Source organism: Chinchilla lanigera, unplaced genomic scaffold (genome assembly GCF_000276665.1).
Source record: "Chinchilla lanigera isolate Chin_1 unplaced genomic scaffold, ChiLan1.0 scaffold00013, whole genome shotgun sequence".
Taxonomy (NCBI): domain Eukaryota; kingdom Metazoa; phylum Chordata; class Mammalia; order Rodentia; family Chinchillidae; genus Chinchilla; species Chinchilla lanigera.
In genome coordinates, this window is record NW_004955414.1 from 15883017 (window position 1) to 15906243 (window position 23227).

The window sequence follows — 23227 nt, forward strand, 5'->3', positions numbered from 1 at the left end:
AAAAAAAAAAAAAAAAAAAGAAAGGGTATTTCATAATGGACAAACCAGGGAAATACATACTACCTGAACCAAATGATCAAAATTAACATCTACAATGAGTAGGCAAGGTGATTTTAATAAAGGAAAGTCTGAGAAACTGTCATAGAGAAAAGAAAGACAAGAAGACTAAGTACAATAGACTTGTTACGGGAACAACCCAGTCTAATCATGAGAAAAAACACCTGACTTCCTAGTCAAGGGCTATTCTACAAAATACTTGACATGTAAACTACCCAGGTCACCAAAAAAAAGAAAAGAAAAGAAAAGAAAAAAAAGGAGAACCCTAAAGAAGCACAATTACTAAATGTAGTATGGTTGCATGGATGGGATTCTAGAATAGAAAAGGCATATAAAGCAAAATCTAAGAAAATCTGAATGAAACACGGACTTTGGCTAATGATAATTTATAATAGTTTCAATTATCGTAACAACCAACATACTATGATAAGAAGCCAGTAACAGAAGAAATTGGGCATGGGGTATACAAGGTAAGTATCTGTACTTTGTGGTAATTCTACATACCTAAAAGGGTTCTAAAATAAAAATTTAATTATTAAAAAAAAAGACATTCATGGAAATAGTGGCAAAACCTGAATAGCATCCATAGATAATAAAAACATCAATGTTAGCATCTTAGCTTTGACTATGTATCATGGTTATAGAAGGATATTACTGTAAGGTGGGGGAGGAGCCTGAGGTAGGGTGCTTTCCTAGCATGCACGAGGCCCTGGTTGGATCCTCAGCACTGTAAAACAACAACACAAATATTAGGGAAAAACTGGATGAAAAGTTGTATGGAAACTCTTCTCTGTATACTCCTATAAATTTAGAACAGTTTATTTTTTAATGGACAAAAATATCTTAACTGGCACTTCTTAAAAGATACACAACTGCCCAGCAGGATGTGAAAAATATGCATCAGATCAGTGCAATGTTATTATGTATTATAAACATATACTAAGGAAAGCAACAAAAAGAAATACAATTTAGAATCAAAACCTGGAAACACAACATAACCATTTGAATGCCTTTTTTTTCAGTACTGAGACCTGAATACAGAGCCTTTGCACTGAGTTACCTCCCCACCTTCCCAACCCTTTTTTATTTTTTGAGACAGGGTCTCCCTAAGTTGCTAAATTCATCAATCTGATCCTCCAACCTTAGCCTCCTAGAGTGCTGGGATTACAGATACATGTCACTATACCCAGATAAAGATCCATCTCATAGATGAAATGCACAAATCTTTGAAAGACACAAGCTACCAGCACACCCAAGAAACAGATAAGCCAAATAACCTTATTACTATTAATGAAGTTGAATTTCTAAGTTCAAAACCTTTACAATTTCAGGCCCTGATGGCTTCAATGATAAATTCTTACCCAACAGTTAAGAAACAATTGTTATAGAAAACAGAAAAGGAAGAAATGCTTCCCAAGAGTGAGATGAGGCCAACATTATCCTGACAACAAAACCAAAAAGATTATAAGAAAACAAAACAGACCAATATTCTTCGTGAATATATACACAAAAATACTTCAAAAATTTTAACAAATTGAATCCAGTAATACGCATAAAAAGAATAATTCTTCATGACGAAAGGGTTTTCCTCAGGAATGTAAAGTGGGGTTGACATTCAAACATTAACCAACATATTTCACCATAATACCAAATGAAAAGCAAAAGAGTGTACAATTATGCTAGGGAAGGTATTTGACAAAATCTAAGACATATAAGTAAAAATTTAAGATGACAGCAGCAGAAATTTCTTAAGAAATATGGTTAAATGCCAAAAAATGTTGGGCATGGATATAGTGTGATGAAGTGCCAAATCTTTGCAGAAAATCAAATATAAACCCTATTTCCTATATGAGAGTTAATTACTTACAAGTAAGTCATTAAGAAGTGGTCTTTGAAAGTAATCTAATTTATTTCAATGTCTAATATGCATTCTCAATGTATATTTATTATGGCAAAAATTAAAAATAATTCTTCTATGTTGAAAATACTTGGGTTAGAGTATTTGGCCTTGGACTGATTTAAAAAGGGAATCAGAAAAAAATAACAATAGAAGTTTCTAATATGTTATGGATAATCCTTAAAGTGACTAATCAACATATGGATGGCATTGTTCCCTGACAGAAAGCAAGTAAATGACACGCTCTTCTTTATCACATCATTACAGGAAAGTTGATTCCCCTCTTCAAATCTCACCTTCCTGTCTTATATAAGAGGACATTAGGCTAACTAGACTCATTCTTAAATTTGACATATATTTACTGAGCACTTACTATGAGTCAAAAACTTTGCTAAATGCTGGGGATATAGCAATGAGGGAGAGGTGCAAAAGTCCCTCATGGAGTTTAAAGAGATAGAAAAATAAAATAAATACATGGTATGTACATAAAATACATATCATGTTAAATGATGTAGTAGTTAGTGTGGAGTTTCTTTTTTTTTTTTTTTTTTTTTTTTTTTGGTTTTTCTCCGGTACCAGGAACCGAACTCACGACCTTGCACATGCCAGGCAAGCGCTTTTGCCGCTGAGCTAAATCCCCAGCCCCTAGTGTGGAGTTTCAATTTCACTGGCTTTGGAATCTGACCAGGGGATTGGCGGGATACACTTCCAGGCGTATCTGGGTATCCAGGTATACCCCATAACCTTGGGGTCTACGTCTGGCCCTACATTTCTTTCACTCTGAAACTCTTCTTCTGCTCTGCTTCCTAGCCACCATGAGCTAAGCATCTTTGCTCAGCTCTGCCCTCCCACCATGATTTTTATGCCGTGGAGCCAGCAGACTATGGACTGAAATTGTGAGCCAAATTAAACATCTTCTTCTTTAAGCTGTGGGAATTGAGTATTGTGTCCAGCAATAGGAAAGCTGATTAGTACAAATGGTGTCATGGAATGGGTCTTCAACATTCCCTAAAGGTCCATGTCTTAAAGTCAAAGTCTTGGTCACCTGCATTGGCACTATTGGAGGTGGAGGAACTTTTAGCAGGTAGGGCCTAAGAGAAGGAATTAAATCTCTGGGTCATGCCCTTGAAGGGGATGGTGGACCTCACCTAACTTCCTTCCTTCATTGCTTTTTCTCTCCCTCCGTGCTTCCCCTCTCCTGGCCACCAGGACTAAACTCTTCACCATGTGCTCCCTACCATGATATCTGCCTTTCCACAACCCAAAGCAATAGGGCCAAGCAGCCATGACCTGAAACCTCTGAAACTGAGTCAACATAAATCTTTCCACTTTTTAAGTTGTTTAGTTCAGGTATTTCATCACAGTGCTAGAAAGCTAACCCAAACGGCAATAAATACTAAGGAGAAAAATTAAGGAGGAGAGGGAATGGAGTGTGGTTTTCAACAGGGTTATTAGGAAACGAGAAGATTTCTAGGGTCACTTTCAGTTCAAAACTCCAGTGATTTTCTTCTGTGTTGACTATACAACATAAACACACACAGTGAACATCTGAACTTGACCTCTTTAAATGCAGACATGCGATCACCTTACTTTGTGTGTCACCACTTACATTTTAGAAAAACAGGATTAAACATACATTTTTCCATACTGAGACAAAGCATATGCTGTCACATAATGAAACAAGTAATTTCCCAGTCTTGCCTTAGGAGAGGAAAATCAGAAAAATAAAACCTAACAATCTCTCCCCGGATAAACATTCTAAAAATGCAGCATTTTTGTGCACTACAGAAAGGATTAAACTTAGTTATTTTTTCCTTCCCTTCAACATATTTATGGTTTGGAATTTACTCTTTTATGGTACTAAGTTACAATGGGTGGTTTAACAATTTTAAAAAAGGGTTTTTCCATAGACAAAGAAAACCATGTGAAGAGAAGAATTATTGCTGTGCTTACTGCAGCTACCATATTCTATATGCCCAATAGGTGCCAGGTACAGGACTATTTTATACATTATGTCAAACTATGTGAAATTGCCACTTATAGGCCAAAATCAGAACAGTTTGAACTAATATATTAATTTCAAATTCCATGAGAAAGAAATCTGTATAGGTTAATTACATTGTTGCTTTTCTATATTTCTTAAATTATCTTCAATAAACCCTTTTCTTTTGTTTGTGGATGTAAAGGCCCTCTGCCAAGTTGATAACAATTTGTAGCTCAAGCTAAAGCTATTCACAGCTATGCTTCTTTTAAAAAATTCAATTTATTAGTCATATTCACTATTCTACTTACAAAGACAGAAGCTTCATTCCAAAATGGACAAATTTTTTTCTTTACTAGGAAGAGGATAAAGTAACCCTACATTATATTAATATCTTAAATATGCTCATTTGGCTTGGGATTTCTATTTCTTCAGAAATAACTCATGAAAAGACTATTTCCCAAAAGAGAACACTGTCTACAAACTAGCCTATTATGCTCAATTGAAATAATTCTTTAATTCAACTTTTAAAAGTAGATTAGTCCCTATAGCTTATTTTTTTCTCTTGGCAGCTATTTTTCATTCACTACACAGATAATGTTTAGAATTCACATATATAAGACATTAATAAAACAGCCTGTTAATTATCTTCTAAGTAACTTCATGCAATCTGAAGTTTCATCTAACAGAACAAGGCAGGCACTTTGTATGTTACCCTACTAGTAGAGGAAAGGTCATTTTCAAAATTCACATTTCACAAGATACTGTAGTGAAACAATAAGAAAAATAGTAACAATAACAACTACCTAAATTTTTTTGGGAAAAAAAAAAGGATTAATTCAAGAAGAAAATGATAATCCCTTTAAGAAAACAGGAAGTCTAAACAGATAAATATATAAAAACCTACCAGCTCATTGCTTGTAGACTTGAGTCTTAGTTTTTCTTCAATTTCCTTTCCAATTTTCTGAACAGTTACCTGAGTCTGTTTAATTGCACACTGGGCTCTATGAAGCCTGAAAATACAAGTTGTAGAAAAATTTAAGTAAGTTAATAATAAACTCTAAACACAGAGGCACAGATATGAATGATCAACCTTCCAAGATAGACAGAATTACTAATGAACCCAAAATGATTATTTCTCAGTTCATATTTACAATGAAATATTACTGATTACAGTAAATCCTAAAACAATAACATTCTAAAACACCCTTTCTATACCTACCTGCCTGCCAGCTTCTGATGTATTCACAACTAGAAGGAAGAACTCACAAGAGTCTAGAAGAGGCCTTAGAAAATAATCTGGTCAAATGCTATTACTCTACACATGTAGGAAATGAGAAGGAGAGAAATCAAATAGATTTCCAGTTACAAAGAAAGTACTTGTTATGGAGGCTGACAATGATATATGGGTATTTATAAAGAAAAAAACAATTCACGATCATTCACAACAACTCACAATCTTAATGAGTTAAGCACTCCAGCTAAGCAGCTTGAATCAAAGCGGTTAAAACTCCAAAAGTGATTTTTTTCCCAAGGTATAAAAGACAAAGTAACAGCACTAAAACACCAGGCAAAGGTCTAAATAGTTACTATATTCTTAGTGTAGACTCTTCAAGGAACACTGAAAAAAATAAACAGCTACTTTTCTTTTTTCCTTCAGTCATGGTTTTGTGCTTTTTGTGTAGGTGTGTCTTTAAATATAGTGCATATATTGCCATACCAAAATACAGTCAAACTGTCTTTATTCATAGATTATATAATTGTCATGTGGAAAATTTTCAGAAATCTATAAAACAACCATGTACCAGAACTAATAAGTGAATTTAGCAAGGTCATAGGATACAAAATCAATCTACAAATAAATCAATTATATTTCTACATACAGTATTAGCCATAAAAAATTAGGATATGAAATTTAAAAAACAACACTTTTACAACTGTATCTAAAAAAAAAATCCATACATGGGAATAAAATGAACAAAAGACCGCAAGACCCAACACTGAAATTACAAAACACTGCTACAATTTTAAAAAGCTAAATAAATGGAAACATATCACATGCATGGATCCGGGGATTCAGTACAACACCAGTTTTTCTCAAATGCATCAACAACTGCATAAACCCAATCAAAACCCCAGCACGCTTTATTTTTTGTAGAACTTAAGAAGCTGATACCAAGGCCTCACTGACATGATTTAGTGAAGAGTAAAGAATCTGTCAGTGATAAACCAATAGACATCTGTCATGCTTCAAGGCTTTCTACAAGGTTACATAATCAAAATAATATGGGACTGCCTTAAGGATTTAAAAAAAAATAGATCAAACAAGTGATCAAACTACTCTCAGCCACTCAGAAGGCTGAAGGAGGACGAGTTAAGTATAGAGGTCAAGGCCAGCTTAGACAAAGAAGTGAGATCCCCATCTCACAAATCAATCAAACAAACAAAAACAGATCAAAAGAACCAATCAAGAGTATATTACTAGATCTCTCTATATATGGCAGACTGATTTTAACAGAGGAACTGAAGCAAATTAGTAAAGAAAACAAGTTTTTTAAACGAAGTATGGAAATGTTGAATAAACCTGGGGGCAGAATTTTGTTCTCTACCTCACAACACACGCACGCACACACACACCCTAGGAAGATCACAGTAAATATGGAAGCCAAAATCATAAAAGTTTTAGTAGAAAATATAGAAGAACCTCTTATAATCTTGGAGGAGGCAAGTATTTACTTGAGAATACATAAAAAAGAACTCATCATAAAATTTTAAGTGGGTAAATTAGACTTTACCAAAATTGTGTCTGATCATTTAAACATCTCATTAAGAAAATGAAAAGACAGTCCACAGATTATAGAAAATATTTGCAAATCATCTATCTGACAAAGTACTGTCTGGAATATATTAAAAAGTCTCATATATCAGTAACAAAATAAAAATGAAAAAGAGACTAAGATAAATATTGCATAAAAGAAGCACTAAAATTACCAATAAGCATGGGAAAATGTGTTTGACATCTTAGTCATCAAGCAAATGCAAATTAAAATCATAAATGATACCATTTCACATAGGTTAGAAGACCTAAAATTACAATGACAACACTAAATGCTAACAAGGTTGTGGAGCAACTGGAACTTACATGTATTGCTGGTGAAAGAGTTAAATATACTATTATTTTGAAAAATTATTGTTTATAAAGTTAAACATACATCTAACCTATGGCCCAGCAATTTGACTGCTAGGTATTTACTCAAGGAGCAGGGGCAACATATGTCCACAAGAAGATTTGTATAATAATATTCACAGAAAAAAATCCAAATGTCTAAGCCAACTGAAGTATATTCTTATACTGACAGTCTACTCAGCAATAAAAATGCAATACTGACACACGAAAGAAAATATAGACAAATCTCAAAAACACACTGAGTGAGAAAAAAGCAGAAACAAAAAAGTACACGTTGTATGATTCCTTTTATACAAAGTTCAAGTATAGAAATTCTGTATCATTTTTATTGTTTTTGTGTTGTTTTATTTTTGTCTTAGTAGTTGTTATTTTTTTTTTCTCTTTAAAATTAAAAAAAAAATCTATGCTGACAGATCAAGAGTGACTAGTTGCCTGTGTGAGATGGGGACTGAATGATGAACAGTGGAATAAAGGAACTGAGATGATGGAAATGTCCTATGTCTTGACGGGGTTAAAGGATACACTAAAACTCACAGAATTGACACTTATAATCTGCACATTTCATTTGATGTAAATTTTATTTTTGTTTTAAAAAATTAGGTATCAATCCTAATGTGGAAGTCATCATATACTATATATGAGAGGTCCATTTTATTAAGGATTTGATGCCACCAATACCTCTGCCAACATTACTACGACATAACACACTAAAAATATTACCTGCCATATTCCACACTTTTGGAAATTGCTTGATAGTTATTGAGGATTTCTTAAGTCACCTAAAAGGGGCTAACTCCCACTTACAGCTATTTTGCTCATGAGATCTTTAATTCAACAACTTCCTCAGAACTCATAAGACATTCAATAGGAAAGATTATACTCCAGTTCTAGTGACTCTTCCTTTGGGTGTGCATATGTATTTTATCTGCTGTGATACTAATAATCTCTTTCAAAGGCATCACTAAAAAAATTTAAAGCAAGGGGCCTTTTGTAATATGGTCCCAGCCTCACTTCCTGATATTCCTGTTGTGTGCATGTGTTGCTAGGGATTGAACTCAGGGCCTTGTACAGTCCAGACAAGTGCTCTACCACTAAGTTACATACACAGTCCTTTTCAATTTTTGAAACAGTCACACTAAGTTGCTCAGGCTGGTCTTGAACTTGCAATCTTCCTGCCTCAGCCCCATGAGGGATTACCTGTGTGTACCACCACATCCAGGCTCTTGATATATTTTACTGTGTACCCTGGCAATTGCCCAAACATATCATGCTATTTCTTGCTTCTGCACCTGTGTATGAGCTGTTACGTCTATTAGTTCACCTAGCTCTTAACAGGTAAATAAATTCCTAATTCGTTAAGATGAAGCTCGATCATTGCCACTTCTATAAAATCCTTTCCTGCCTATCCCAGACAAGGTAGAGGCACTCTTTCCCTCTGTGGTTGTGATACCACAACAAACAGTATCATAAAACCACATTTTACAGCAAGTATTTATTCCCTTGTCTATTTCCTTAAACATCTGAGAAAAAAAACAAAAATCTCATCTTCTCATATATATTCTAAATGTTCAGTACAGAAATCAGCACAAAGGAGGCACTCAAATTATATTTGCTATTAAATGTCTAATGTCTAAGTATAAAAGCACAGCCCGGAGATTTAGTATTCTCTGTTGATACAGCGGGAGATTAACTTAAAGATCAGTGTGATTTTTTACATGCATAACTTCATTCAGGTAAGGAAATAAGCAATTTTTACTAAAAAGTATAAGTATTATCAACTTATAGAAGAAATCAATAAAATAAGCCTGTTGCTTTAAAATGGAGAAAGTGCTGCCTAAAACTTCACTTGTACTATGCAAACAACCTTGTCAAATGGTAAAGACTTTAAAAATAAAAATGATTCATGACCATAATTAATGTATGACTTCAACTATTTGGCTCTCACTGCCCCAGACGCTTTCTGATCTTACCTTAGGGGCTTAAAACACACAGACAGAGTCACATTTCCTCCAATCTTCAGTGTTAACCAAATAGACTTTCAGAGCTCCTGCTATATCAAGATAGAGCTAATAAGCCTCCCTTTCAAATCCAACAGGAGAATAAAAGTTTGAAGTATTTAGGCTTTTAAAAATAAGGTGAGACATCTTGATTCCCTTGGGGATAAGGAGGTGAAGGACTGACAAGAAGAGAAACAACTGTTTTACCTCCAAACTGGCTAGCTAGTTTTGAAAAAAAGAAATATATACCATCTAGTGATCTGGGTGACTGGTCAGTATGAACACTAAGACTTCCTAGCTGAAATAAAATGCATCATCATAAGCACTGAAGAGATCAAATGGCTACCTGATTAGGTATTGTGGTGGTAGTGAATAGATGCATCCTACTACTTAATTTGATTTGACATAGCAAAAAATTAAAACTGGGCTTAATAAAAGCTCTTTGAGGTTCAGTATTAGTGTGAATATACAGACACACTTAAAAAAAGGTATTATGTGAAATAAAAATTACCATAATCTCAGTAAAGAAGTTAGAAGACAGTTTTTGTCTACTTAATATCAATAATATGACATCTGGAATGCTGCATTCAAGCTTAAAATGGACAATGACAAGTCAGAACTTCTCTAGAAAAACAGTGATGGATAGTTTCTTATGGCTCAGGGAGAGATAAAAAGGGAGAAGTAAATACAGGAAGGATGGGAGTCTATTGAGACAAATGTACACCTTATTATATGGCTTTCCATATGAAGAAGTTAAGGATTTTTATCCTGAAGGCATTAGGAAAGCATTAAAAAGTTTTAAGCCAAAAAGATTTAATTACACCTACCCTTCAGAAAGCTCTTTCTTTTTGTAATGAGGTGAATGGAACGCAGAGAAAGAAAAAAGGCTACAACCAGAAATGCTGGTATAAGATTATTCCAAAAGCAACAAATGGGACTGTTCTAAGTAAAAGTGATGGGAGAGATGGTATAGATTTGAAAAGAGAGGGACAGCAGAGATAAAGATTGATGCTTGAAAACAAATTAGCAACTGCTATGGTTTGGAAGCAATTTAATTGTACTCCTCTCCAAAGATTTTGTTCTTAGGATGGCAGTGTTGGGAGGTGGTAGAATTTTAAGAGATGGAGTATCATATGGGGTCCTTGGGTCACTGGCGGTGTAATCACATTAGACAGTTCTTAACCAACCCCTTGGGTTCTCCTCCAGAGAGGGCTATTAGAAAAGGAGTAAAACTGGCGCCACCCAAACTCTGCTCCTGGTTGCAGATGTTATCTTTCCTTCTATATCCACTCTATCTGCTATCCCCAAGGGGCCTTCACCACAGCCTGAATTATATCATCTGGACTTTGACTCTCCAGACTGTGAGATAAATAAATAATTTTACCTCATAACAAGCCTATGTCAGTGTTTCATTAGTGACAAAAAGCTGACTAACACAGCAATATCAAGATGAAAGAAGACATCACTACAGATCCTATAGACATTTAAAAGGGAACTAAAGGGACATTATGAATACCTCTATGCCAATTAATTTAACTTAGATAGAATAGTTAAATTGCTTTAAAAACCACAAGTTTCCAAAGCAAAAGTGAAAATACAAATAATAATTACATGTTAAATTGAATTTATAATTTAAAAAACTCATATAGAATACTCTAGGCTCAGATGGCTTTCCTTATAAAATTCTAGTTTTAAAAATATTTCAAAGAAAGAATACTTCAATTTGTTCTATGAGGAGGCACAACACTAAAACCAAAACATCACAAGAACATTATAAGAAATATTACATACCAATATCACACATGAACATAAATGTAAAAATCATTTACAAAATGTTCTATCAGCACTACAACCTTTAAACCTATCTTTTTAAAAGGCTAATACATCTTGATTAATTGGGTCTATCTAAATAAGGCAAGGTTGGTAAAACATCAGTAACAGAATGAAAGAGAAAAACTGTAGGATTATCTTAAAAGATGTAAAACTTTTAAGGTAAAATTCAATGCCTGTTAATGATTAAAAAGAAGAAAGTCTCAATAAACTAGGGGAAAAGTGAAGGTTCCTCCTTAGTCTGACAAAAGATTTACATTTAAAAGTTTACAGTTATTATTATGTTTAAGATCAGGAGAAGGCAAAGACCACTTTCATTACCTCATTCAATACTATAGTAGGGCACAAACCATCACAGTAAAGCAATTTAAAAAGTTGTAAATATAGGAAAGTAACAAGCAAAAATATCTATTCACAGATGTTACAACTGCATATATAGAAAAATCCAAAGAAATCTACTATCCAAGTACTAGAACTCACAAATAAATCTGGCAAATTATAGGATTCTAGAATAATAAAAACTAATCCATGTTTCTAAATAATATCAACAAACAACTAAAAATACACCTAGCAAAGGATGTTAAAGATCTATCTGTACTGTGAAACCATAAAAAATTGCCAGGCGATATTAAAGAACTACTAAATAAGTGGAAACATGCCATGTCATTGACTGGAACACTTACATTAATAGAGTCAAAGCAATCTATAGAGTCAAAGCAATCCATATCAAAACGCCACCAGAATTTTTTTTTCTGTGGAAACTGACAAGCTGACTATAAAACTGATATGGACATCTAAAAGACCATGAATATGTTCAAGAACAAAGTTGATGGTCTATACTACCAGATTTTATGACTTACCACAAAGATACAGTAATTAAGAAGTCATAGGAGACTAAACAATGAAATATAACTTAGACTACAGAAATAGACCTATGCCTACATAATCAATTTTTAATTGGGAAAAGCAAAGTTTCATCAATAATAGCATTGAATTAAAATTCTGATAGAAAAAAACCCCTTTGCTTCTACCTCACCTTATACACCCAAATTATTTTAAGATGGATCAACAGAGCTCAGTATGAATGCTAAAACAATAAAGCTTCTGGAGTAACATATGGGAAAATATGTTCATGACTTTAGGCAAAAACTTATTAAACAAGATTCACTGAAGGACATTACTGAGAAAATGAAAAATAAAGCACAGACTGGAAAAAACTCCTTGTGCATATATGCACACACACACACACACATACATACAAATAACCCCTACAGATCAACAAAATGCAACCACCCCAGTAAACACATATGGGTAAAATATTTGGACAAAAATGATATGTAAGATTGAGCACATGTATGGGCTCAATATCTTCAGTAATTTTAGAATTAAAAGTAAGTATCAAAACAATATGCCACCACAAGGCTATTACATCAGTTAGAATTTACAAGTTCCCAAGACTGTGTGATGGCAAGAAACAGAGTAAGTGAAACTTTGAACACATTTCTGTAAAATTACGTAACTAATTTGGGAAATGGTGGCATTACTGAACAAGCTAAATACGCACCTCTCAGATGAACTACTAGCAGCACAACTCTTAAATATAATTAGAAAATGAAAGTATGTGACCATAGAGGACGTGTGTGTAAGGTATTTATTTGGTTTGGTTTGGTTTGTGGCGGTACCTGGGATTCAAGCCAAAGGTAATCTGCCATGGAGCTACATCCCCATCCTTTTTTATTTTGAGACAGGAGCTCACTAAATTGTTCAGGCTAGCCTTAAATGTGGGATCCTCCTCCACCAACCTCCTGAGTAATTGGGATTACAGCCATGTGCCAATGGGTCTGGCAAGTATTTGTGCAAGTTAGCTTATCATTACTACAAAAAAAACATTTGAGGCAGCTAGCTAGGAAGAAAAGACGTATTTTGCTCAGTGTTCTGGAGATTCAAAGTTCAAAATAAGGCATGGGGGTGGGCGTGTTGAGAGCAGTAGGTTAAGTCACATCACAGACAAGCATGTATCAAAACAAGCAGTCACACCTCAAACCAGGAAGCAGAGAGACTTGCTCCTCCTAGAACTGCCTCTTCATGAGAAATATCAAGGGATCAAGAGTAAGATCTCTTCAAAAGGCAGTGCCCTCAATGATCTGAGGACTTCCCCTAAACTCTACCTCTTAAATGTTCCACTGCCTCCCAGTACCACCACCTGAAGACCAAGCTCTATGGACTCCTGGTAGACACCTAAACCATATTCAAATCATAGAAGTGTTCTTATTAGCTTTATTCTTAATGGTCCAAGAGTGAAAACGACCCAAATGTCCATTAGCAGGATAATGGTTAAGCAAATTGTGGTACATTCATAGGAGGAAATACTACTCAGCAATGAAAAGCAATAAAACTAGATACACAACATGGCTAAATTTCAAAAACTACATGCTGAACAAAAGGGGCCTGAAACCAAAAGAATATACTGCATGACTCTGTAAGAAGTTCAAGAACAGAAAAATATAGTAAATGACAGGACAATAAGCAAAGTTTTGTTTGATGAAACCAGGGTAGGAGTGGAGTACCAGAACAACTGGCAAAGGGGAATGAGAGAATTTTCTGGATAGTGAAATAATACTATACTTTGATTTGAATGATGACATCGCTGTGCATATTTACCAAAATTCATCAAACTGTACATTTCAATTCTCTGTTTTACTGTTTATAAATTTGACTGCAAAATTAAAGAAAAAAACCCAATAGTGTCTTACTTAGAGAACCAGTAAAATGTATTGAGAGGGGGAACATAGCAGAAGCAGTGTGACAAGTTCTATTTTCAGCCCAAGATGCTTACTCAACATTCAAGAACAGTGTAGAAGATGAGATGAATGCTACACATGGACCTGGAGCTTGGAGCCACATCTTGGCCAGAGATAAAAATGTGGCAAACATTAGCACACAGATGCTAATAACTTTAGGAAACATTACATTTCATAACAGTATTCGCACTCTGAGGGTGAATGAGATCACCCTGTAAGACTGTGAGTGGGAGACAACAGAACTTAAAGCGGGTTCCAGAAGAACATCAATATTTAAGGGATTACAAAGAAGAAAAGAAAAAAGTCATGAAAATGTGAAAAGAATTCTGAGCCAGATTATCCAGAGAAACAGAATAGCTGAGGTACCGAAATCAAAGAAACCAAATGTCTCAAGATCAAGTAACCTAAGATATCGACAGTTATCTACATATTTAGCAACAAGGATTTGATTTAAAAAACCATTTTAGCTGGGTATGGTGGCACACGCCTATAATCCCAGCACTCAAGAGGCTGAGGCAGGAGGATCTCACGAGTTCGAGGCCAGCCTGAAGGGCATAGTGAGACCCTGTCTCAAAAAAAAAAACCATTTCAGATCTGTTCACCTTGCTGCCATCTTTCACCTGGTCAACAGCCTTCTAATTGGCTTCTGAGCTTCAACTCTTGATCTTCTCAATTCTTTCTCTACTTGGTATCAAAGTACCCCTGTTCTTCATTTGCTCAGTTATTCACTGTAGCTTATTTGTCCACGTAGCTTCTGGAATACTTGCTTTCTAAAGTTTTATGCATTTATCACAGTTTGGTATCAACTATATCACTAAGGCATCACAGCATTGTGCAACAATCTCTATGCTAAAAAAGGAAAATAGGACACAAAGACTAAAGACTTTGCCCTGATCAGCAACACAGGATTCCATGTTTCTTTCCTTAAGACTAAAAGAAATTTTTAGAAGTTCTCATCTGATTGCCATTACAAAGATTTTGACACATGTCAAAGATTAAGTTCCTTTGGAGATAACTAGAAATATCACAATCTACAAATTTATAATGTAAAAGACTAGCACTAATACAGCTACACCTAACCATTTTATTTGTCTTCAGCTCTAATAAAGACTAAATGTTTCAGATACTCCAGACCAGTAGTGGAGAACCTTTTAGAGATTTCAATGATACAAACAGTGTACTGTAGTATACACGCCATAAGTTCACAGCGTTTGATTGCTTACACGGCTCCTTTCACTGCATATGTGCATATATTTAAGGGTAACTAATATGCTGTTTCTGTACTTCTATTTCTGTATTTCTAGCCATGCTAGAAAACTCAAGTTACTAGAAAGGCTGTGATGTGTAAATTTTTTTCATACTACATATAATTTTCAACGCATGTTTTAGAATACTATTCAAATAAATCTAGACTCAATGATGGTCAGGAGTCACTGCAGTGCCCCAGAACTCTACACTGACAGCGAAGTCACACAGTACTAGTGTCTGCCTTTCTCTCACTCTCCCTTTCTATTCTAAGTCACCTGAACCTCTCGATTCTTCTCTCCCTCTGCTCTTATACTTATCTACATCATTTCCTCATTTCCTTTCCATTATTCCCACTCTAAACACTCCAGTGCAATATTAATGTAGTTTTCCTCTTTCTAATCGTAGCCCTCTTCAATCATCCAAATATTCTCACCAAAACACAGGTTTCAACAGTATCCTATAGAAAATCACAACACTGAAGAGGGATAAGAGATCTTTCAAGTCAGTGAATCAACATTATAGATGACAACAGGCAAGTAGAACTCTCTATAAAAAGAAAAAAGGACCTTGTGCTAGAATTAAATTATCACAAATTCTGAAATTCATTGATTGAATTTTTTTTTTTTGCTTGAAGACAATCCACTTCTATTTAAAAATAGATTAAAATGTCTTTCATTTTGATAGTAATTCAAACTTCAATAAAATCTAGCTCAGGCTAATAATATTTATTAAAGTATTAGGGCCTAATATTGTTTGCCACATAGTATATATTTATTTAATAATCATTGTTGAATGAATAAACATTCGTTTAATGCTTGCTATGTGCTAGGCATTAGGATAAAAACTTGAAATACGTACTTTACAACACTCATACACTTTGTACATCATCATTCCCATTCTCCAAGTAAGAAAAACTAAAGTTCATAAGCAGTAAAATCAGAATTCAAACCCAGACCTAATCTTTAATGTTACCCTATCTTCCACCCATAAACTGGCATTCCTAAACTCATTCTGCCATCTTTTCCCCCACCAACCTCAGCATTAGTAACATACTGTACATTAAATACAATTTTAGTTTCCAAAGTGTTTTTTATCAGACATATTCTTTTGGTTGAATCTTATGACTATGAGTTCCAGTTTGGCATTCTTCCTGCTATACTAGGTTGCTATGAGTCTTTTCCTCCTATTATTTTACTATTCTATCACAATATACCTGATATCTCAATTGAATGCTTTTTATTCTACTATCTTTATAGTAAGGCAAAATATTAAGATGCCTCCCACCCCCTAGTGTACATGCCCTGTATAATCCCCTACTGTAAGGTGCAAGCAGGAATTGTAAACATGAGAGGATACTATATTGCTTTGGGGTTATGTTATTTTACAAGGTGAAGGGATTTGGGGCATATAAGTAAGCACCAGATTAGTTGGTTGTGAGTTAATCAAAAGGGAGATTAGAGAGGTGGAGGACACTGAATTGTGTCTCCCCAACTCCCATTAATATATTGAGGCCCTAACCACCAATGAGACAGTATTTGGAGATAGGGTCTTTAGGAGTAATTCAGATTTAATGGGATTATAAGAGTATGGTCATAATCCTACAAGACTGGTGGCATTATAAGGACAAGCAGAGAGAGAAATTACTCTCCCTCTCACCCCTCCTCCATTTATGCACCAAAGAAAGGCTGTGAGCGGACACAGGGAGAAAGCAGCCATGTGTAAGACAGGAAGAGAGCGCTCACCAAAAACTGAACCATATTGGTACCTTGATCTCAGACTTCCTATCTTCAGATCTATGAGAAAATCTATTTCTCTGGTTAAAACCACCAAGTCTACGGTATTTTGTTTTTGCAGCCCAAGCTAATACACTGGGGTAGGTTGCACCTAATGTGGTCAGCCCTAAGAAGGAAGTGACTAGCCCTTCGTGAAAGAAGAGACTGGGAGCATGACAGAGCCTAGTGGGCAGCCCAAATGGCAAGGTACTGTGAATAACTTCTGTGGTGCTGACAGCGACCCCAGAAGACAACCTGCAAGACAGCAAGGACTTAGTCCTGTGAGCCACCACAGACAGGAACTGTGCCAAGCACCACATGAGCTTCGAAAAGGTCCCTGAGCTTCGGAAAGGAACATAACGCGAGCCTGATAGCATGATTTCAGCCATGAGAGAACATGAGCAGACACTTCATATCTCAAATATCATAAATGGATATTGTTTTAACCTCTAAGCTTGTGATTCATTGTGCAACAACAAAAAACTAACATTCTTTCAACTCACATCTTGTCTACTCTTCTTCAAGGCCAGATCAAATATCATCTCTTTATGACACTATTTATTGAGTATATTATCATATTAGTCAAGCTAACACCTATACTTCATAAATCTTCAGTCTAATCCCTTATTTGGTAATGATTAACATATCTTTAAATTGATTCATTCTATCTTTATACTGAGTACTTTCCACATTGCTAATAGTGTGTCTAGTGTTGAAAAAACAAAATCTGGATACAGTCTTTGGGCACCAGAGCACACTATTTACATACTCATGTGGTACACATTTACTGAGTGCTAAGCTACTGGCCAAGTCTGTATCAGGTAGTAGAAAGGTAGAGATCAGAGCTATCCTCCTCATCTTCGTAAGGCCCAAACTTCATAGAGAACTGGGGATGTAAGCAATTATCATAGCATGATATTTGCTATAATCAAGGTATACGTAGGGCAACAGCTGATGGGTGGAGTTGAAGGAAGTGAAAGGATTTTTGGAGAAGGTAAAAACTGAACCGACATTAGAAAAAAAAATAGAAATGAGCTAGGTACAAAGATACTCCAATAAAATGAAAAAGAAGTACCAAAACGGGGCAGCATCATAACATTTTAAACACTGTAAGTATCTTATCAAGGCTGGAGTGCATGGTGGTGTACTCCATCACCACTTATAGGTGGGGATGGCTGACAGATGGTAAAAAGGTGGGCAGAGGTTAGATTATGATGACCTGGTACATAAAGCTAAGAAATTTCATTCCCAAGGCAATGGAAGAAGTTTAAGACTGGGAGACCTGATCAAATACATGTTATAAACTTTAGACTACTTGGACTGCAAGTGTAAAAAGACCAGGGTAACACTAGGCACAAGAGAGAAGCAGAGTCATTTTGAAGAGGAGGAATTCATTAGAAGCATGGGAATAGTTAATATTTTGGTGAAAGGATCGCTATATCTGAGTTGTTGTTCCTCCTCAATAAAACAGGGAGCAAGGCTCTATCCAGATCTGACATCGTGTTGCAATCATTTATTATACAGCTTTTTCTAGCACTGGATCCCACACTCCTGAAAATCTACACTTCTATTATTTTAGTGTTAGTGCTCATGCACTTCCTTGTGCTATCTTGTACACACGGGTCTTCAGTAACAGACCGTCAATAAATACTTCTCTCTTCCCTCTCAGAAACAGGGAGGCACACATCTCACTCTCACTGCATAATATACAATAAAAAGTAGGTGACTGTTTTAAGGTTTATTATTCTTTGAAATATTTGTTGGCTGATAAATTTATGTGTTCCTATAATGTGCCAAACATAGAAAAACTGGAAAACTGCCTTGAGAATATTTTTTAAAGTCTGAAAAGTAGAAAGGGCTTATTACTTCTCATTCCAGATACTATATGTCTGTCAATATAACTCAGAACTGTTTCTGGTAGTCATATCCCACTAATTATTAACATTGACTTGACTAGGGACTTAAGGTTCTACACATCTTTTTAATAAGGCTGTTGCCCACATGGCAAGCCTCCCTCCTCCATCAGATGATTTTAGGACTCAAGTATAAGACTCTATTCTTACCTCAATTAAATTTCACCTTGAAATTTAAAATGAGCAGAACACAGATTCCCCTTTTTAGTCACATGAAATCATCTTAGATGCTTACTGTATTATGCAATCACCATCTCTAAAAGCTTCACCTAACCATCACATTAGCTTAGTAAGTTTTCTGTATCTTTGTTCAAATGCTTAAGATTGTAACATCCTAAAATAAGAACATCTTTCTGGGGCCAGGGATGTAGCTCAGTGGTAGAGCACCGGCCAGGCAAGTGTGACGCCCCAAGTTCAATTCCTGGTTTTAAAAAACACGAAAAACCAAAAAACATCTTTCTGGTTCATTGTGATAGCCCTAGCATACTGCCTCATTTCCAACACAGAGTACTCAATAAACATTTGGCAGATGAGTAACTGAACATAACGAACAAGAACGTATTAAAAACAACAGAGCTCTGCCATGCTACTAAAAATCTCCCACTACATTGATAGCAAATCATTAAGCAATTATCAGTTTACCTATGATTTGTCTCAGCTCATACACCATCTTGTTCCCAAAGCTATCATGACATATCTTCACCAAACACCTTACTGGAGTTACCTGTATCTTCAAATCTAATTGGCCTTTCAAAACAGATATACTGTCCTGAGATGACTTGTTCTTGGAAGATGTTCATTAAAGGAGATAGGATTTAAACTGCAATTTGAAGGAAGGGCAAGAGGGCCTTTAATAGCTGTATGCAAGGGAATAGCCATTTAGGAGATTAAAAGTAGCTTTTAAAAGTCATTAAAAGTCCCTATGATGAATGTTGTTATTATGTATACCTAAAATGTACCAATAAAATGAATTATAAAAGAAAAATAAATAAAAGGCATTAAAGCAGAAAAGTGCATTTCATGTTCAGAACAGAAAGTAGGTGGTGTACTGAAACAGAGCGTATGAGAACAATGTCATGAGACGCAACCTGGTAAGGCTGATCAGATCTACTCTGCTGTGGATTTTAACTGCCTACGAAATTGTTTGCATCTTTATAACACCTATAGCAGTCTGTGACACATGGGAATCACTCAAATATTTGTTGATTGGTTTATTAAATATGAAAATTTCCCCAAGGACCAGGAGTTTACCCTAAAGCCTTCTTCTACATTCTTCTGTCTAGACTGTGCACATAGTTGAGAACACAGTGAAGACAAAATACTACTGCTACTTATAAAATTAACATACTTTCATGGAGAAGTAAATGGTAGCATCATGGGTGGGAAAGTTCTCTTAAGGAGTTGGTAGGTGGCGTGAAAGCATGTGATAATGAGTGTGTCAGGTCTAACCAAGAAATAGTCTCAAAACTAGTATATAATACTGATGAAGCAACAGCTATAGAACAATAATCAACTCTACGCACTTCCAATTTACAACTCAAATAACTCATTTCAGGCAAGAAAAACCACATCTGGCATAAGAACAGGCTAAATCATTCCCAGATTTTTTTCATAATATCATCCATGTGAATTTAACAAGTTTAATTTAAAATGTATAATAAACACACTTGAAGAAGTACATAGAAAAGTATTTCAGAATTAGAAACAAAAAAATGGGACAAGCTACAGACATGGACAAGATTTTTTAATTTAAAAAGAAATACTATATACTGTACAATTTCATGTCAGCAATTTTTTAAAAATAGGAGAAGTAAATGATTCTGTGGCAAACAATAAATAACCATATTATCTCAGTGAGTGAATGAAAACTTGAATGGATCAATAACCATAAGGGAACCAAAAAGGCAATCAAAGCAGGGCAAGAAGTACCATAGCCCCTGATAGTTTTCTAGGTCCTATGAATGTTCATCCTTTCCAAAATGTATGTTAAAACCTAACTGCCACTTTCACTGTATGAAGAGCTGACAGAACCTTTGGGTCATGAGGGCTCCACTCTCAGGAATGGATTAATGCCATTGTCATGGGAGTGGGTTTATTATAAAAGGGTGAGCATGGCACTTTTCTGTTTTGCCTTTAACCTTCACTTTGCCTTTCTGCTATGTGATACATATGTAAAGTGTAAGAAGGCCTTTGTCATATACTGGTACCTTGACTTTGGACCTCCCAGTCTCTAGAACTGTAAAAATAAATTTCTATACATTATAAATCTTTCTGTCTCAGATATTTGATTACAGCAGCACAAAAGAAACTAAGACAGAAAGTTGGTACCAGGAGATGGGTGTTGCTAAAACTTGTATGCAACAATGTAGAAAAATCTTTGGAACTGGATAATGAGTAGAAACTGGGAGAATTTGTAGAAAAAGCTTAGACTGCCATGAATGGCTGTTAAAGGTGAGTCTAGTTAGAGCTCAGAAGAAGAGAAGAGATGTATGGAAAGCCTGAACCTTCTCAAAATGAACAAAATGGAAGTGAAAAACAAAGCATTGTACTGGAAACTGGAGGAAAGACAATCTTTGTTATTAAGCAGCAAGGAAGTTGGCTGAATTGTGTCCACGCCATATTAAGTTTTGGGTGTGGTATGATAAATCATAATTGAACACCAAGTGTGAGAGGACTTACCCATAGTAATAAGGTGAGAAAAAGAAACAAAAAGTCATTTGCAAACATCATTACCTACCTGTTATGGCTTGTGTCTGGATGTCCCCCAAAGCCTCATGCAGTCATGGGAGCAGGTTCTAGAGTTTGTAATTGATTCACGGTCCAATGCTGGGATTATGGGTATGAGTGCTACACCCGCCCTAGGGTGGGTAGCCTGCATACAATAGAAGGGAGGGAAAGAGGCCTGCTCTTTCTGCTCCTCCCTTTTTGCTCTTATTGGTTTTGCTGTTTTCTGCCACCATGAACTATTGCCCTCTGCTGTGTGCCACTCTGCCTTGAAGCCATCCAAATATGGACTGAAATCTCCACAAACCATAAGCTAAATAAATCTTTCCTTCCTTAATTTTGGGTGTCATGTATTTTGTATCAGCGATGAGAAAAAAAGTAACCAACACACTACCTTACACACCTCAAGAGAATCAACCAATTAAGGCCATGAAATTTAGGAGAAACAAAAAAAGAGTAATGAACTAGAATATCTTGTGAAAGAACTATCTAAGCAACAAGGTATTCAGGTTGCTGTGTGGCTTGTTAAAACTGTACATGGTAAAATGCAACGGAAGAGAGAAAAAATGGAATTTTTCACTAAAAGGAAAGCAAAATATAAAAATTTCAGGGGAATGAAAAGCCCTCAACCTGGCCATGTAAAAGAATAAAAATTTATACTTGGGATAGAATAGCTAAGGTGTGGTCAAACAACTACTGGATAAGGAGATTAATGTGGATGGAAGCTAGGTGCCATCCAAAGACAATGGGTGAAAAGATCTCAAAGGCATTTCAAAGAAGGTCTCCACTGATGCAAAGTCTAATGGAGCCACTAGGGTTACGCCTCTCTCAACGACTTCAGTTCTATAAAGCCACTACTGTGCAATATCAGCCATGGAGGGCTGCAGGCACAAAACTCTAATCTGTGAGACTTGCTCCATAGGCTGAACCTGGTAAAGCCATAGAGGCTACCTGAGGCTTTGGGGGACCGGTTAAAAGATTATTCTCCAGCCTTAAGACTTATTTCTATAAGCCGGGCATGATGGCACATGCCTGTAATCCCAGCACTGGGGAGGCTGAGACAGGAGAGTTATTAAAAGTTCAAAGCTAGCCTGAATCACATAGTGAGACCCTGTCTTTAAAAAAAAAAAAAAAAAAAGGATTTAGTTCTATGATCTGTTCACCCTGCTCTGTTTTAGACCTGCTTGAGACCTGTCACCCCTTTCTTTTTTCCTACTTCTCCCTTCTGGAATGGGAATGTCTTTCCTATGGCTGCCCCACCATTTTATTTTAAAAACACATAGCTTCGTTCATTTCATAAGCTGATATCTAGAAGGAGGTTTGCCTGAGAATGAATCACACCTTAAGTCTTACCCACATCTGATTTAGATGAGACTTTGGATTTCTGAGTTGATGCTGGGATGAGCTAAGCCTTTGGGGGATATTGGGGAGGAATAAATGCGTTCTGTGTGTGAAAAAGACATGCACTTTAAGGAGCTGAGCGGGAAATAGTATGATTTGGATATTTGTCTCAGGTATTGTTCTATATACAATATATACCATGTTGTTAAATGGACTAAGATAATGAGTGAGATATATCACTTAAGTTTAAATTATATAAATTATTTCCAATCATGGGAAAATACATAGAGTTTCTTAATTAATTTTGCACTAGTGCAACCCTTACCAGTTTTCATCTAGACAAGAAGAATACACAAAAATAAAACTACAAGACAGCCTTACTTGTAAAGAATTGCTAAATATATCAGCAGACCTAACCTAGAGCTGTTAAAAAGGAAAAAAAAAAAAATCATGGGCAAGTAAAATTTATCCCAAGAATA

At 35.6% G+C, this 23227-nt stretch overlaps 1 protein-coding gene across 2 annotated transcripts in view; it reads right to left on the reverse strand.

Moving 5' to 3' along the window:
* Positions 1–23227, reverse strand: part of Uvrag (UV radiation resistance associated) — a 310440-nt gene that overhangs the window by 149901 nt on the left and 137312 nt on the right. For both annotated transcript variants that reach the window (XM_005379880.2, XM_005379881.2), the window contains one exon: positions 4843–4948. In XM_005379880.2, coding sequence (XP_005379937.1) covers positions 4843–4948 — 106 coding nt within the window. The remainder of the gene's footprint in view (positions 1–4842; positions 4949–23227) is intronic.